This window comes from Hippocampus guttulatus, chromosome 18, assembly GCF_054856545.1.
Source record: "Hippocampus guttulatus isolate MCC_2025c chromosome 18, RoL_Hgut_1.0, whole genome shotgun sequence".
Classification (NCBI taxonomy): Eukaryota; Metazoa; Chordata; class Actinopteri; order Syngnathiformes; family Syngnathidae; genus Hippocampus; species Hippocampus guttulatus.
In genome coordinates this window covers 2,712,730-2,726,321 of record NC_141278.1, presented here as the reverse complement: position 1 = coordinate 2,726,321, position 13,592 = coordinate 2,712,730, and the positions used below count along the sequence as shown (strand labels likewise).

At 50.8% G+C, this 13,592-nt stretch overlaps 1 protein-coding gene across 1 annotated transcript; it reads right to left on the bottom strand.

Moving 5' to 3' along the window:
• Positions 1-212: 212 nt before the first annotated feature.
• mcm3ap (minichromosome maintenance complex component 3 associated protein) lies at positions 213-13,436 on the bottom strand. The gene is made up of 28 exons (XM_086137048.1): positions 11,698-13,436; positions 10,917-11,155; positions 10,638-10,719; positions 10,297-10,426; positions 9,906-10,084; positions 9,678-9,817; positions 9,062-9,259; positions 8,656-8,924; positions 8,415-8,577; positions 7,994-8,151; positions 7,275-7,495; positions 6,628-6,884; positions 6,433-6,533; positions 6,185-6,316; positions 5,909-6,022; positions 5,421-5,573; positions 5,138-5,335; positions 4,971-5,039; positions 4,751-4,885; positions 4,446-4,590; positions 3,899-4,163; positions 3,707-3,804; positions 3,210-3,600; positions 2,433-2,720; positions 2,217-2,346; positions 1,618-1,785; positions 1,295-1,448; positions 213-1,127 (listed from the first exon to the last, which is right to left on the bottom strand). The coding sequence occupies exons 1-28, from the start codon at positions 13,187-13,189 to the stop codon at positions 960-962; spliced, it is 6,237 nt and encodes a 2,078-aa protein (XP_085993174.1). The 5' UTR covers positions 13,190-13,436; the 3' UTR covers positions 213-959.
• Between the last annotated feature and the right edge of the window lie 156 nt (positions 13,437-13,592).

Here is a 13,592-nt window from a genome sequence, read left to right as displayed (position 1 = left end):
GAACCGAGGCCAAGCTGTGATTTGGAGTTATTTTAGCCATCAACTCCCCGCAACACCACATCACCACCCGGTCTTAGCTCACAATTGGCACACTATTTGAAGATGTGTGTCACCTATTGCATTCATGTTCATTTCATTGTGTGTGGGTGTACACACAATGAAAACCAGAGAGAGTGTTTACTTTCATGATATCATACCAATTGAGAACAGACTTGTGTTATTTATTTATTTATTTGAAGCGTCAATGCAGGATTCAAAACCATGACCAGAAGTTAGAAAAGTTACTATTTTTCATTACAATTCATTTCAATGCATTGATTACCCAAATACAACCCACGAGAAAACACACACACACACACACACCCTTCTAGTTGAATTCCTCCTGTGCAGCTTGGTCTCCGTTTTGTCCGCACACTGCTTTGAATGTCTGGACTTGTATTTCTCCTCTTCCCACATGCCTCAAACCAAATAAAAGTTGTTTTTTTTTCCATTTCTGTGTCTTGTCAGTTTGGTTTGGTTAAACTGTCAATGCACTTGTCCAGTTCGTTTAGTTTAACACTGACACTAGTGACTAACGAGTATTACTTTGCGCATCACACATCACGTTCAGTTTTGTTTTCTCACAGCCATACGAGGTTATCGAAATCGGGGCAGATACTGAGCATGCGCAGTTGCACAAAACAACAAGCCCAAATAAATTACACTTTTGTCGTCATGCCAACCAATCGACGCAACACCGGCGCCAGCTATTTTAAGATGAACACAGCAAGATATGATGGGTAACTCGGGGGCAGCCCCGGCGCGTTCCAATGAAAACGGGTACGGCGTCAAGTTCATTTAATCTTGATTTCAAAACGACAAGTGTCAAAGAAAAGGTTATAACAATTCATATAATAATGACACCGATGCAAGTCCAGTTGTTCGAAAAGGGTGCGCTTTCGGTCGTACCACAAGTTGGTTCAGTCTTCAACAATGCTCATCATTGCACTCAGTTTCAGTTTGCAGGCCGATTCTTCATTTTGGCTGGCTTCGATCTGCTGCTGGAGGTCCCTCAGTCGCTCAGTGACTGACAAACGACTCCTCGGGGATGGCTTGTCCTTCTCTGCGGGCTGTGGGCTCTGTGCTTCCTGGAATCAAAACGAGGGTCCTGAATTTTGAGTCGGGGTCAACTGGCGGGTGTGCGGATGAGAGTCACCAACTGGCCTGTGCTCGCTTTGGTGCGGGTGGGCCTTAGGCGCAGTTGCGGGCAAGCGGGTGTCAATGGCAATTTGTCAGAAAGGTTAAGATGTCACACCTTTGCGAACACGGCGTCCGAAGGCTTGGCTGAGGCCCGGCGCTCAAGAAAAGCGGGCACGGAGAGCAGGACGGAGGACGGGATGAGGAGTGGCGTGGACCATTTGCCCGCACAGTCGCCACCATCGAGCCAACGCCGGAGCTGCTGTGTGCTCCTGCAAAAGATGCAGTTCAGGGACAGTTCAGATGTGCGCATACTATTTTGGTCACACACCAGGTTTGGTCAAAAAAAAGTGTGCTGAATTGGGTTTCCACAAAGCGTGATGAACTGAGGTAAGCTGCCTGCCTGAAAAGAATCTTTTCCTGTTGAGCTAAGGCAAGTACCTTCGGCTTTCGGCCTTCTCCTCCTCTAAAGTCAGGAACACTTTGTGGGCGAGCACCTCGACTGCGGTGGGGGTGTCGGAGATGTCCAGAGGGGCCTCCGGCGCGCTCGGGGACAATCGCTGCCTGATTGTCAGGTTGTTGGAGGTGGCGCAGGGAGCCAAACTTGTCCTTTGAGGGGGGTGGGGGGGGGGGGTGAGAAAGCCAGACAGACCACTTTTGTTTTTTGTTTGCTTGCTTGGTTTTTCATGACAGTACAGCGGTACCGTGGAGTTGAGAACCGAGCGATCGGAGGAGGGAAAAATTACTGACGTTCTTTCGTCCCGGCTTGTTTGCCTTCATCTAAGTTTGAAATGGGATCGGTTCAAGAAGCCGTCGCATTGCTGGTAAAAGCGCTCGTTGCGCAGACCGGCGCTTCTGAGGCTGAAGGTTTGAGTGATGGCGGCACAGAGGATGAAGACAAAAAACTAAACGTTGACCATCCGCGGAGTGTCGGCGGCGCAGTCAAATAACTTGCTTTTGACCAATTTAAAAGTGTCATCGCTGTCTGTCAAGCAGTGTGAAAGCAGTGCAAAAAAAGAGGCTTTGAAGAACTTTTGTACCCTTTGTCATCTCGCTGCTTCTGCCCGCGTGTCGTGCCGATTGCCTCGATCCACTCCTCGGGCGGTTGGAAGCGCTCGAAGGCCTCGTTGAGATAGTAAACCAGGATTTCCCCATCTTCTGTCACAGCATCTTTTCAAGATACATACGATGCGTGTCACAGGGACTTGTCGTCGGGGACAACGGGGTCAAAACAACAGAGAGCGCCGCAGACCCACCTTCACAGACCGGCTGTCCGGAAAGCGGCCAGTCTTTCAGTTTGTGGTCAATGCAGATGACGAGCACGTCAACCCAAGGGATCTCGCTCCAAGCCAGATTTGCGTCGCGTGTATCATCCCAGACGTTCAAGCTTAGCTTGGAAGCTCGAGTTTGCCTGCGGCGGCCTTCGATCCTGACCCGCTCCAGTAGATTTTCCAGACGCGACACGAGGAGGGCCCGGCTGCCACGCGACACTCGCATCTGATCGGCGTAGCCGTAGATGGCCGAGCACAGCTCGGACCAGGCGTCTGCAGGAAAAACAAGTTAAAAAACAAACAAACAAGAAAACGTTGAGGAATTCATGACACATGGCACGTGCGCGACATTATCTGCTTGAGAGGCGGTCCTGTTGTGCTACAAATAAACAGACTTGAATGAAAAATGACCGATACAGGTCACAAGCATTTTCTCTTGAACATGTTTGGAACATTGTTCGTGTCTCACAAAGGGCAAGTTCATGAGGGCGGCGCAGATGCTTCAGGATGTGTGCATTGTTTCACGAAACGCGAGCAACTGAAGTGATAACAAAGCCACACATCTGTTGCGATGATTGTTGATTCGGGATTGTTACGCCACATCTGTTTGTGGCTCAAGTTGTCAGAGCGGACACTGAAGAGGCTGCAAGTCCAACTGTTCGTAAGTTCACAACTAAATGAATTCTTGACGGTTTCTCCTAATACAGATACAGTTAGTGCTTGATGTTGGGGGTGGGGGGTGGGGAGACTTTGCACACTGACCTGAGCTCGAAAGTTGCTTCCATTGCGGGAGGCGCAAGTTGAGGACGGTTTCCCGCAACCAAGCCAGGTGCGGGCCAGTGTTCCAGCCCAGACGCGGAACAAAAGCGCCGTTATCGGGAAGACAAAACTCTGCGGGCGGCCAGGAAATTTTGGAGAGCTCTTCCGACGACACTCGATCGGCAATGTGGCTGATGACGGCGTTGTACAGCCTGACGATGGGAGCGGGATCCCGCGACGCGAGGGCGCCAACGCCGCTCTCCTGGCGCTGAGCGCAAACCCTGCGGCTGAACTCGCGACTCAAGCTGGCCTCGACAAGTTGCGCCAGCGGGCGGCAGCAAAGCGGGACGGGCGGAGGCGCGCGGCGCAGGAGCCAACGTATAGCGCAGCCGAGCTACAAACGCAGCCGGGGAGGGGGAGGGGGGGGGGGAGCAAGTATTCAAGAAAATCCGCACAAGTGAACGTTTGCGCCACGTTTTTAGTGTTGATTCAAGTTTTACCTGTTTGGATCCCTGCATGTCGTTGGTGGTTTCGGGTATGAACAGCAGCGTGTACTCTGCTATGAGGCCATCCTTGACCAGCAAAGGCAGCATCAGTTCTGCAAGGCCCCCAGAAACACAAACAAATGGGACTTTTTTTCTTCTTTTTTTTGCTCACGAACCCCGTTGGACGCAAACGTGACTCAGTTGTACCTTCCTCAAGGTTTTGAGTATTGCGGCTGCCGCGGTCAGGCCCCGGCACCAGGACGACCAGAGGCGGCGGGCAGTGCCAGGCGCTGGCTTGTTGCAACTGCTTGAGCTGAAGCAAGGCCGAGAGCAGGGGGACGTCGCGCTCGTCGCCGCGGGCCTCCAAAAAGGGCAGCGCGGGAAGCAGCATGATCAGCGCCGCCGTCCCCTGCAGCTCACGCCGCTCCTCCGTTTGGGACAAAGCGGCGTCGGTCAGCGGACCTCTGGACACCTGGAGCGCGCAGCATACAGCGCCACAGTCAATATTCTCAACAAACACGACATACTAAACAATCCAACGAAAGCTGATGAATGGAGGCAAGCGAGCGCGCCATCTCGTGCGTGCCGCGTGACCAAACGCCGCCCAAACGATGGAGAATTGCTTTCTTGACTGACTTTAGCAAGTTGCAAAAAGTGGACGCATTTTCAGGTGGCCCTTTCATTCCTTCCGTTTTTCTGTCGGTGGCGCTCCGACGAATAAAAGTGCGTAAAACCCGCTCCTCAATGTGCAGACCTTGATGCTGACGTGGACTTGATGTCTGATCTCCCGGATTGCGTTGGACAGGTGGAGGGTTCGCAGAGTGCCGTCTCGCTGTTCCTCCGTCAAATTTGAACCCCGGCTGCCAGCGAGTTTGGCTTCGAGCCAATCCGACAGAATCCTGGATGGGAAAGGATGCCCACGTTTGGCCAATCCAACTCTTTTTATTTTTTTCACAATTCTCTCTCTGCTGTACACGGGGCAGCGTGTGGACAAATAAGGGCGACTAGTGCGCTCGAGTAGATCCGGCTACAGTCATTTCCCGGTTGTCCGCCGCTCACCTGTCTGCCAGGCTGCCTACGCTTTCGTGGTCGCAGGGTAGTAAGACGACAGCTTTCCAGAAGATTCTATCAGGTGGGTTGTGAAGATTTGCCATCACCAGTGCTGGCACGTCGAGCGGCGCCCACACCTTCTCGCTGTGACACACACACACAGAAATAACTAAAGGCAAGACAGCGGGGTTGCTTGGAGCGAACGAGCAGACGCGACATCGGAACTTACTCAAGAAGTTGCCGATAGTAGTACTGGACTCTCATTTGGTGGACAGCCAAGTGCCTCATTTCCAACACCCTGAAGACGGTGAGAGACGAAGGGAGCGATCGAGTCAGTGACTTGCGATGCCCAGACTAAGGTGGGTTGTCCACGCACAAAACAAGAGAGACGACGACCTGGTGCTGGACAGCGACAACCTTCCTGCGTTTCCCAAGTTGACCATTCCACAAATCAGATCCTCTCTTGACTGTTGTGCAGGAGCGCTCGGAGCCAGCGCCTTCAATTGCAGGCGAGGCTCCACGAAGCAAGGAGCTGCCGGGAAGCCTCTCATCTGCCTCCTCAGCTGCCGGCGCACCGCGACCACGTCGCGCCACCTGGTTGGACGCGGACGCAGACAAAAGAAGGCATCTTTCCAGCATTTTTTTTGGTTCTCTTCCCCCCCCCTGCCCCCTTACTTACCTTTTGATGTACTTGCGAGCACGCTGCAGCTCAGCTGCAAGGATTTCTTCCACCAGCAGGGCAACGTCTGCTTTCAAAGTCTCCTCAATGAGACTCGCGCAGACCTCTTGAGAGCATTTAGCAACACAACGTGCTCTCTCATCCACGGCTTCCCTGAAGAAAAAAAATCAAAGGAATAAAAACAACAATTACCTTCTTAATTATCGTCTGATAGTAAACGATTTAATATTTCAATTACGGTTGAATGTTTTTTTTTTTCCCAAGGTCCCCCTCCTATGTATTTTTTTAAACAAATGCAGCCAATAAATTAATCTGTGTTCACAATATTAGAGGATCAATTTGAGTTGTTATTCACATGAAATAATAATCATCATCATAAATTGCTATGCAATTTTTCTAAGAGCTCCCGATGACAACTTCACCAAATTCTAGCAAACGATCATCAAATGGAAGGAGTTCAGAACCATCTGGAGTACACGGAGCCTTACTGGAGCACTGTGGCGGCAGTCTCCTTGATCGTCTCTTCTAAGACTTGTTGCAGGATCTCTGAGAACAACGAGAGTCTGAACGTGGCCAAAAAGTCGGCATGTTCCCGTTTCCGCCTGGGGGGGGGGGGGGGGGGGGGGCAGCGAGACAGGGAGAGAGTCAGCCATTCAGTTTGCATCGCCATCACTGCACAAATCGGCATTTTGAGCGATGCCCAACGGGCAAGTAAATAGTGGGTCTCTTTCAATGAGATTAAAGGAAGGCAAAAGTGGAGCAACCTGGCTTCCTCAATCTTGCGTTTCTCGTCAGCAACACGCTTCTGTTCGAGATGGATCTCGCTCGAAGACACTTCTTGCAGCAATTCTCCTAAAACTTCATTTACTACGGACTCTGCCTGCAGACAGCTCTCACTGCAGATAAAGTGTGGAAAGGTTTATTGGTTGGGGGGGGCTAATTGAAGTCCCTAACAATTGCACAGAGATGCAAATCTGCGTGACGGATTACGCAACGGATTATGCAAATTTACCTCAGAGCTATGCTGGCATAGCAAACTCCATCAGCAGCGACCGCTCTTGCACTTGTCTCGACCATTTCATCAATCAAACGGTCCACTTCAGCTGTAATGTCCTGAAAAGTTGCAGGGAATGTGATCAATTATACGGAGATGTGAACAGATGGTGTGCAAAAAAAATTAAATTAAAAAAAGTACAGTATTCCCCACCGCATCGCTGAACACCAGCTGAGGTTCCGGTGCGGGTGACGGTGCTTTGACAGGGGGGGGCCGCGCTGCAGGCTGGAGTAGCTGCGGCGCGTCCGTTTGGAGGGCCGAACTTTGAAAGTAATCGCCAGACTCCGTCTTCTCGGCGACGGCTGGTCTCAGGCCAAAAACATTGGGGACATCAGGATGCCCGATTGGCGAAACCTCTGCTTGAAACTGGAGGCTAGGCGAGGTCTTCACCTCCACCGTGGCAGCAATAGCTTAAAAAAAACGGATAAGGAGATGTTGCCAGGAGGGAAAAGATGACAGGACATCCAGTGGCTCTTGTTGAATACCCTCAAAGTTGTGTACAAACAGAATTGGAAAATCTGCAGCTCAGTGCATGAAAAAAAAAAGTGTATATCATATTTTTTGAAGAATTCAACAAACAAACTGGCAATCAATCAGGGTTGCTGAACCATTTTACTTTAGAGGTTCCATTGAGCGTTAAATAAATTAATATATATTAAAAAAAGGGGGGTGGGTGGTTAGGTTTCTCGGGACAATTGGTATGGTTTCCCCAGCTTGAATTTTCCTCTCTGAATCAATGGTTGCAACATCAAGAGGTCAATGCGTGAATATTTTGAAGGCGCGCTTTCGTGTGGGATCACCTTTCAATTGCTTGGCAGCGGGCTCAGTCGGAGGACCTTCTGCTCTGTACTTGTTGTGCGAGTCAAAGGTGCAGACGGGTTGGTGCCGAGGGGGATTGGGCAGGGGGCCGCCGTTCACCACTTCCCCAGTTGACAATGTTTTTTTAGCTTGAATGACCTCCGACTTCTTCTGGGACAGCAACTCGGGTTCCTGATAGGCTATTCGATTCAGATCGACCGCACTGGCAGCAAAAAGGAGACAATCCGTCAAGTACGGCGGTCGATGACACGTGATCACCGAGGACAAACGCTGGCCAAGTAAGAAGACAAAAGACGAGCCTTGACAACTTGGAAGAAAAAGAAAGCCGCATATGGAGCTGAAACCCAAAGTTTACTTACACATACAAAAAAAAAAGAAGAGGGGGTGCACTTTTTTTCTCCCCCTCACTGACATGAAATCAGTCTCCACCTTCCTTGTTTGATGTCAATTATTTCAATTTGCAAATTGCCAGAAAAATGAAAAAAAGCTATTGAAGGCACTTTTTTCATGACCTTCTTCCAAATCGGATGTTTAAGCTACAATAAAACTTGTGGTTTCGACTGCAAGAGACAAGATGGACCATCCAACTTGAGCAACTCATTTCTTGCTCGTTGACGCGCACGCAGCAAAGCCGCGTCGCAAGACGTCACGCCAGGCTTGTCTCTTTTCTTTGGCGCCGCAGAGAAGCAGCGCCACTCACCCGTCGCTGATGTTGAGGCCGTACTGCTGGATGAAGGCGCTCGCTTCTTTGGCACTGCGGAACATCAACATCCGAACGATGTCCTCCAGCGGAAAAGCGGTTGACCGCGGACCCACAGTGTGAGCAAAGGTCAAGGTCTTTAATGCTTTTCCTCTGACCTGCGCAAAGACGAAAACAGGACGTCGGATTTACGCCGGCGCCTCGACTTCCGAGTTGAATTCCTTCCGCTCGTCGCTCGGCTCACTAGAAAATCATCAATTCAGGAATAGAAACGCGAGCGATCCGGTTTTGCGCAAAACAACAATTTCAATTTTTTAAAAAGCGAGCGAGCTTCGAGGGAACGCGGCATTTGCCACGTGTTCGTTTCGATTTGCGTTGGTGTTACTGGCGTCAATAAAAGAATGATCCTTTTGTTACGGACCTGATTGAAATATCTGTGGAGGAGGCAACCGGCCAGGTAGGATGCTCTTTTCACCAGCTTGAAGAAACGCACAAAGTTGTTGCTGTTGAGTGCGGCAAACGCCTGCACTGCAAAATGCACTTCGGGGGAGTTGCGCACTTGGTCGCGGAACTGCTGCACCTCACTGGACAGACAAGATGGAAACGGCTGCGGAAGGAAAACTTCGCCCCGGCGCGCGCGCAGGCGATTTTTGCCCACTGACCGTAGGATGTCCCCGTCGTTGAGCTTCAGCAGGACGCTGTACTGGCGGAACTCGGCCTCACGGGGGCAGTATGCGTGACACTCCTCCAGGTCCTGGTACATTTCTTTCAGGCTTTGCAGGCACTTGGTCAAGTTCTCGTTGTTGATCTTTGCGTCAAAAACGGACATCGGCTCTTCGCAGAGATGGTGGGCGCAATGTAAGTGGAAGCGCGTGCACTTCTCGATCAGGGCGACCGTTTGCGGGCAGCACAGACGCTGCTGGGTGATGTCCTGCGGCAAGAACAGAACGGCTCCGTCGAAAGCAAGGGAGGGATGCGACATCGTCTCGCGCGCGCGGTGCCGCGAGATTCCGAGCGCCCCCTCGGTGACGGGGGCGCCCGGCCAGCCGATCCGAGTCGGATTCCTACCTTTCGGATGCCGCGGGTCCTGTTCCAGACAAAATCGTACCAATCCCGCAAGCTGTCATTACCCTGGTCCATGATCTGAGTGACTAGGTAGTCCATGGTCATGCAGAGTACTGGCAAGGGGCGAAGGTCATGGGGAAGGGGCTCCTCCTGGTCAGCCGATGAACGGCTGTACTCTTTGATGGCTGCCGCGTGATCCACCTGGTTGTGCCAATCGGAGAAATACGCTACTAATTCGCCCTTTTTGGAACAGCATTAAAAAGGTCAAGACGATCCATAGCATTGAGAGAAACGATGATCGACCTTGCGATGATGACTGGATTCTCGTAAAGAATATTTTCCTTTGCTCGGCTTTAGTTGGCCTCGACGCGTTTTGTCAAATGAAATTTTTTTTTGTTTTGTTTTTTTTAGAACCGATGGGTGACTGGATTACATTTGTGTGCGCACATTATTGACAAATTGCATTTGCGTGTCCACATTTCTGGGAGCATTCTGACTCATGTGGATTTTGAAAGGTTTTCCAACAAATCCTTTGAAGACACATGTAGCCCCCCCTCAAAAAAAAAAAAAAAAAAAAAGCTAACAAAAGACTATCGTGACAGAATCCTGCAAACGGTACCATCTCTGTGTCGGGGAGGACTTCATATATGCTGAGCTGATTTCTCGTTTCCCTCATGTATCGCTCCTTCTCGGGACACATGTCAGGACACGTTCCGACAAAAACCTTCGAGGTGTAGATGTCCGGAGTTTTGGATCGACCTAGCGGGCAGAAGTACGGAGTATGGCTGTGATGCTCGAGCTTCAGCGACATACACAAACGGACGCTAACGACAGTCGGAAAGCATACCTTGCCGCAGAATTTTGTCCCTCTGCTCCAGGAGACGGTACTTGTCCTCTGATGTCTCAGCCACGACGCCGATGAGGGGGGCGAGGCACTTGGAGCTCTGGGTCGTCGTGACATTCTCCTTTTGAAGTTCAAAGTCAAGCCGGAGAGACTTGGCTATCGGTGACTTCTTCACTGGTGAGCTGTCGGACGCACAGATGATCCGACGAAGCGGTGGAGGAAAGACAAGGTGGCAAGCGTGCGGAGACGTCCAAATATTCCATATTTAAGTCTCGTATCGGCAATCGTGATATCATGCAAGGGGTCGTGCCCCAAGATCCAAAATTGTGCAAGTCGTGGGGCATTTGACTCACTCCTGTAATAACAAAACTGGTGTTCGTGTGTTGGCCGTTACCTTCGGCTGAAGGCGCTGCTCAGCACAGGACGTTTTGGAGGCGGCGAAGCCTTGACATTAGCACGGTCCGGGTTTTTAGCGTCTTCCACCATTTTTCTCGCCACGGGTCTTGTGCTTTGATCCCCCGGACCTGATGCGGCGTAAATATAGACAAAATAGTTTCGGGACAGAACAAAATAGAAAACGTGAGACTTTAAAACAGGAGTTGGGGGGGGGGGGGGCATTTTCAAATAAATGTATCGAAATGGTTCAGCACACATCTGCCTCTGAGTGCAGGCACTAATATATGATCGCGCTGGATTCGTCAATGAACCGCTTCGTTATCTTGGTTTGACTCGCACTTTGCTTCTTGCGCTGCCACAAAAGGATGAGCTCATGCTGATGCAGGACTTTCCCGTTCTTCTTTGCCTTGGCTGCGGATGCCTGCAAAAAACGGACACGCTCATGAGATGAACGGTCAACACTGATCATGATGAGCTCCACCTCAAGGAGTAAGAATGTTTTTTTTAATTTTTTATTTTAAATCTGACTCAAATCATCATCTGCGGTCATTTCCAATGAGAGATGGCAAGTCACTCGACCCGTAGGGGAGGGGACCGCCCTGTGGTTAGTCAACTCACGTGGTTGTTGAAATGCACGATGGCGGTGTTCTTCGCAGGCCGACAGAAGACCTTGCTGACTTTGCCAAAGCGAGAAAAATGCTTCTCAATGACGTCCCTTTTGTTGAGGGCCGGAGGCATATTCTTGCACTGAATGACGGTGCAGTCGGCGGGAGACGTCCCACTAAGGCCATTCGAGCTCTTGCGACGTGAGCCGGGTCTCAATGGAGTCTCGGTTTCAGCCATCAGTTCTTGGGGGTCTGGTGAATCAAGAATAAGATAAGGTATGGCCTTATGAACACTGTGGAATTTTGAAAAGAATCTTGAAAAAGCGTCTCACAAGCACAAGCGGTAATGCTCGCTCTGCAGGTTTCTCTGTTTTTTGACTACGACGATTCAGAACGGTTAACTTCCTTTTACATTATTATTGCCTGGCAGATTAGAGTGGGGCAGCGAAGCTAGAAAACCAGTTTTATTAATTTAAAGTCTGTGAACCTTAGTACAAAAGAGTAGTAGTAAGTATGAAGATGATCTGCAGTTGTAGCTCGCCCCCAAAATGGCACGTCAGGCTTGTATATTAAATAACATTCAACGATTAACTGTAATCATTGCAAACCCCCCCCCCCCTTCAGTGTTTTCTCTCATGTCAACTATATACCGAGACACAACTGAAAGTCAACGATGACGTTCCAGTGTCAGGTTCACGTTCCTCAAAGCAGCTCAAGCTCAATGTCATCAAAAAATCACAGTATCAAAGCACGCCGAGTTTGAGGCTTCATTTTCTGTGGTATTGAAATCTCACCTGACTCTTCATCCTTTTGCAGTAGCTGAGGGCTCAGGGCTTGTAGCACAGTCAGCTTTTCGCCGAGGACTTGGGGGTGCTCCCTCGTCACTTCCTCCGGCTGTGGCTTCTGTTGCAGAGGTTCCTCTGCCTCTTTTGCAACTGGATTGGCCGCAGCTCTCCGGAGTCCACTGAGTGCTCTGCTGAATAGCCCCGCAGTGGCGCGAGCCCTCATCAGGGGCCTTTTTGGGGGCTGTCTCGTTGAAGAGGTTTCTGCTGTTTCGTCCTCCTTGGTAATAGCTTCGGGCGCAGCAGCGGACACGTTTGTTGTTGCGGGCTCTTCTTTACGTTTCATACCTTTTCGAAGTTGCGCAAATACATTTGCGTCCACGTCCTCAGGCGTTTTAGTCTCCAAGGTAGGCTCTGCTTTGTGTTTATTGTCAGCGAAAGCGGAGGGTTGAACAACGGCGGTTCCTCCAAAAAGTTGCACCGTCTGGGGTGGGAGGGTTTGGGTTGAAAAGCTAAAAGCGGATGGCGCTTTCGGCTGCGTGGTAGGCGCACTGGTGTTGGAACCCGAGGGTGCGGCGGGCTGGGAAAACGTGAACTGCAGAGCGCGAGGGGGCCCGCCGCTGTTATTGAGGGTTGTTTGTGGGCCATTTGGGACCGGAAGGGATGGAGCGGCAGCAGGCTGAGAGAAACTGAAGGCCAGAGACCCAGAGCTTGCCCCGGAGAAGCCAGTGATGGTGCTGCTACGACCAGCGGGGCTGGAACTTGTCTTCTCTGCGGTGCTGCCAAAAGGTGAGCCGGACAGTGGGGTGGTTTGAGGGTTGGGGGGTTCGGGGCTGCCGCTGTAGATGGGTTTGAAAAGGACTTCACTGGCTGGCTTGAAACTGAATTCTGATCCAAATCCTCTGCTCTGGGTCTGAGTAGCACCAAACACATTACTCGTAGCGGCGGTAGTTGGTGCTTGTCCAAATACAGACTGACCAAAACCTAGCTGCCGAGGCGGCCCTAATGAAGCGGTGGCGCCAGAGGCCGACTGGGTGTTTCCGAATCCTGCGGCCTGCTGTCCAAATCCTGCCAGCTTTTGTCCAAAACCTGAAGACGGCCGTCCAAAACTCGGCTCCTGACCAAAGACAGACTGTGGTCCAAATGCAGGTGTCTGTCCAAAAGCTGAAGTCTGACTTGGTCCACCGACAGATCCAAAAGCTGGTGCGGCGGGGCTACCAAAACCAGAGTTGCTTGCTCCCACCGTCGTCTGGCTCAAAGCTGGAGTGTGGCAGGGGAGTGATGAGGTTTGGGGTGATGGCTGTCCGAATGAGGGACGCTGTCCCAACATGGGCAGTTGGGAGGCCGACGGGAGACCAAACGCCGATGATTGAAACATGCCCACGTGATGAGGCAGACTGCTGGGGGCTTGCTGTCCAAATGACGGGAACAAACCAGCGTTGGCGTTGCTCGTCGCTTGGAAAACTCCACCCCGAGGACTTCCGAAAGGGTTAGATGGATTCATGTCGCGAGCAGTAGTGTCCCGGTTGTTCTAAAACTCCAGAACCCGCGTTGCTCCTGCTGAAGACAACCGTGTGAAGAAGACGGGGGTGGGGGGTAGGTCACGGATGCAGTTAGCGTGTGCCCCCTAGCCATACACACAAGTAACTTAGTAAATACATAATACCTAAAAGAGAAAATATAATCACATTACTCCTGTTTTAAAAACATTCTCAAACGTCGACCGCAAGTTCTTCCGACGTACAAAAACAACTAGCACATCCGGTTCCGGTCAAAGATGCATTCAAAGTTTCTTGGAAATCGGGGGAAAATAATTATAGTCAAGGTCGGCTTTGTGCTGACGAAAAACAATTCGTTCTGGCAGAATAAATACATTTTATGTTGATTTGACGTTTTTTGGGAAGGCG

Bases quoted from the DNA above. Each gene is read 5' to 3' on its own strand.
- mcm3ap (XM_086137048.1), bottom strand. From the start codon at position 13,189: ATGAATCCATCTAACCCTTTCGGAAGTCCTCGGGGTGGAGTTTTCCAA. The intron at 6,317-6,432 runs GTAAATTTGCAT...CTTTATCTGCAG, and splicing joins TATGCCAGCATAGCTCTGAG to TGAGAGCTGTCTGCAGGCAG. The intron at 4,591-4,750 runs GTGAGCGGCGGA...TTTCCCATCCAG, and splicing joins GTAGGCAGCCTGGCAGACAG to GATTCTGTCGGATTGGCTCG.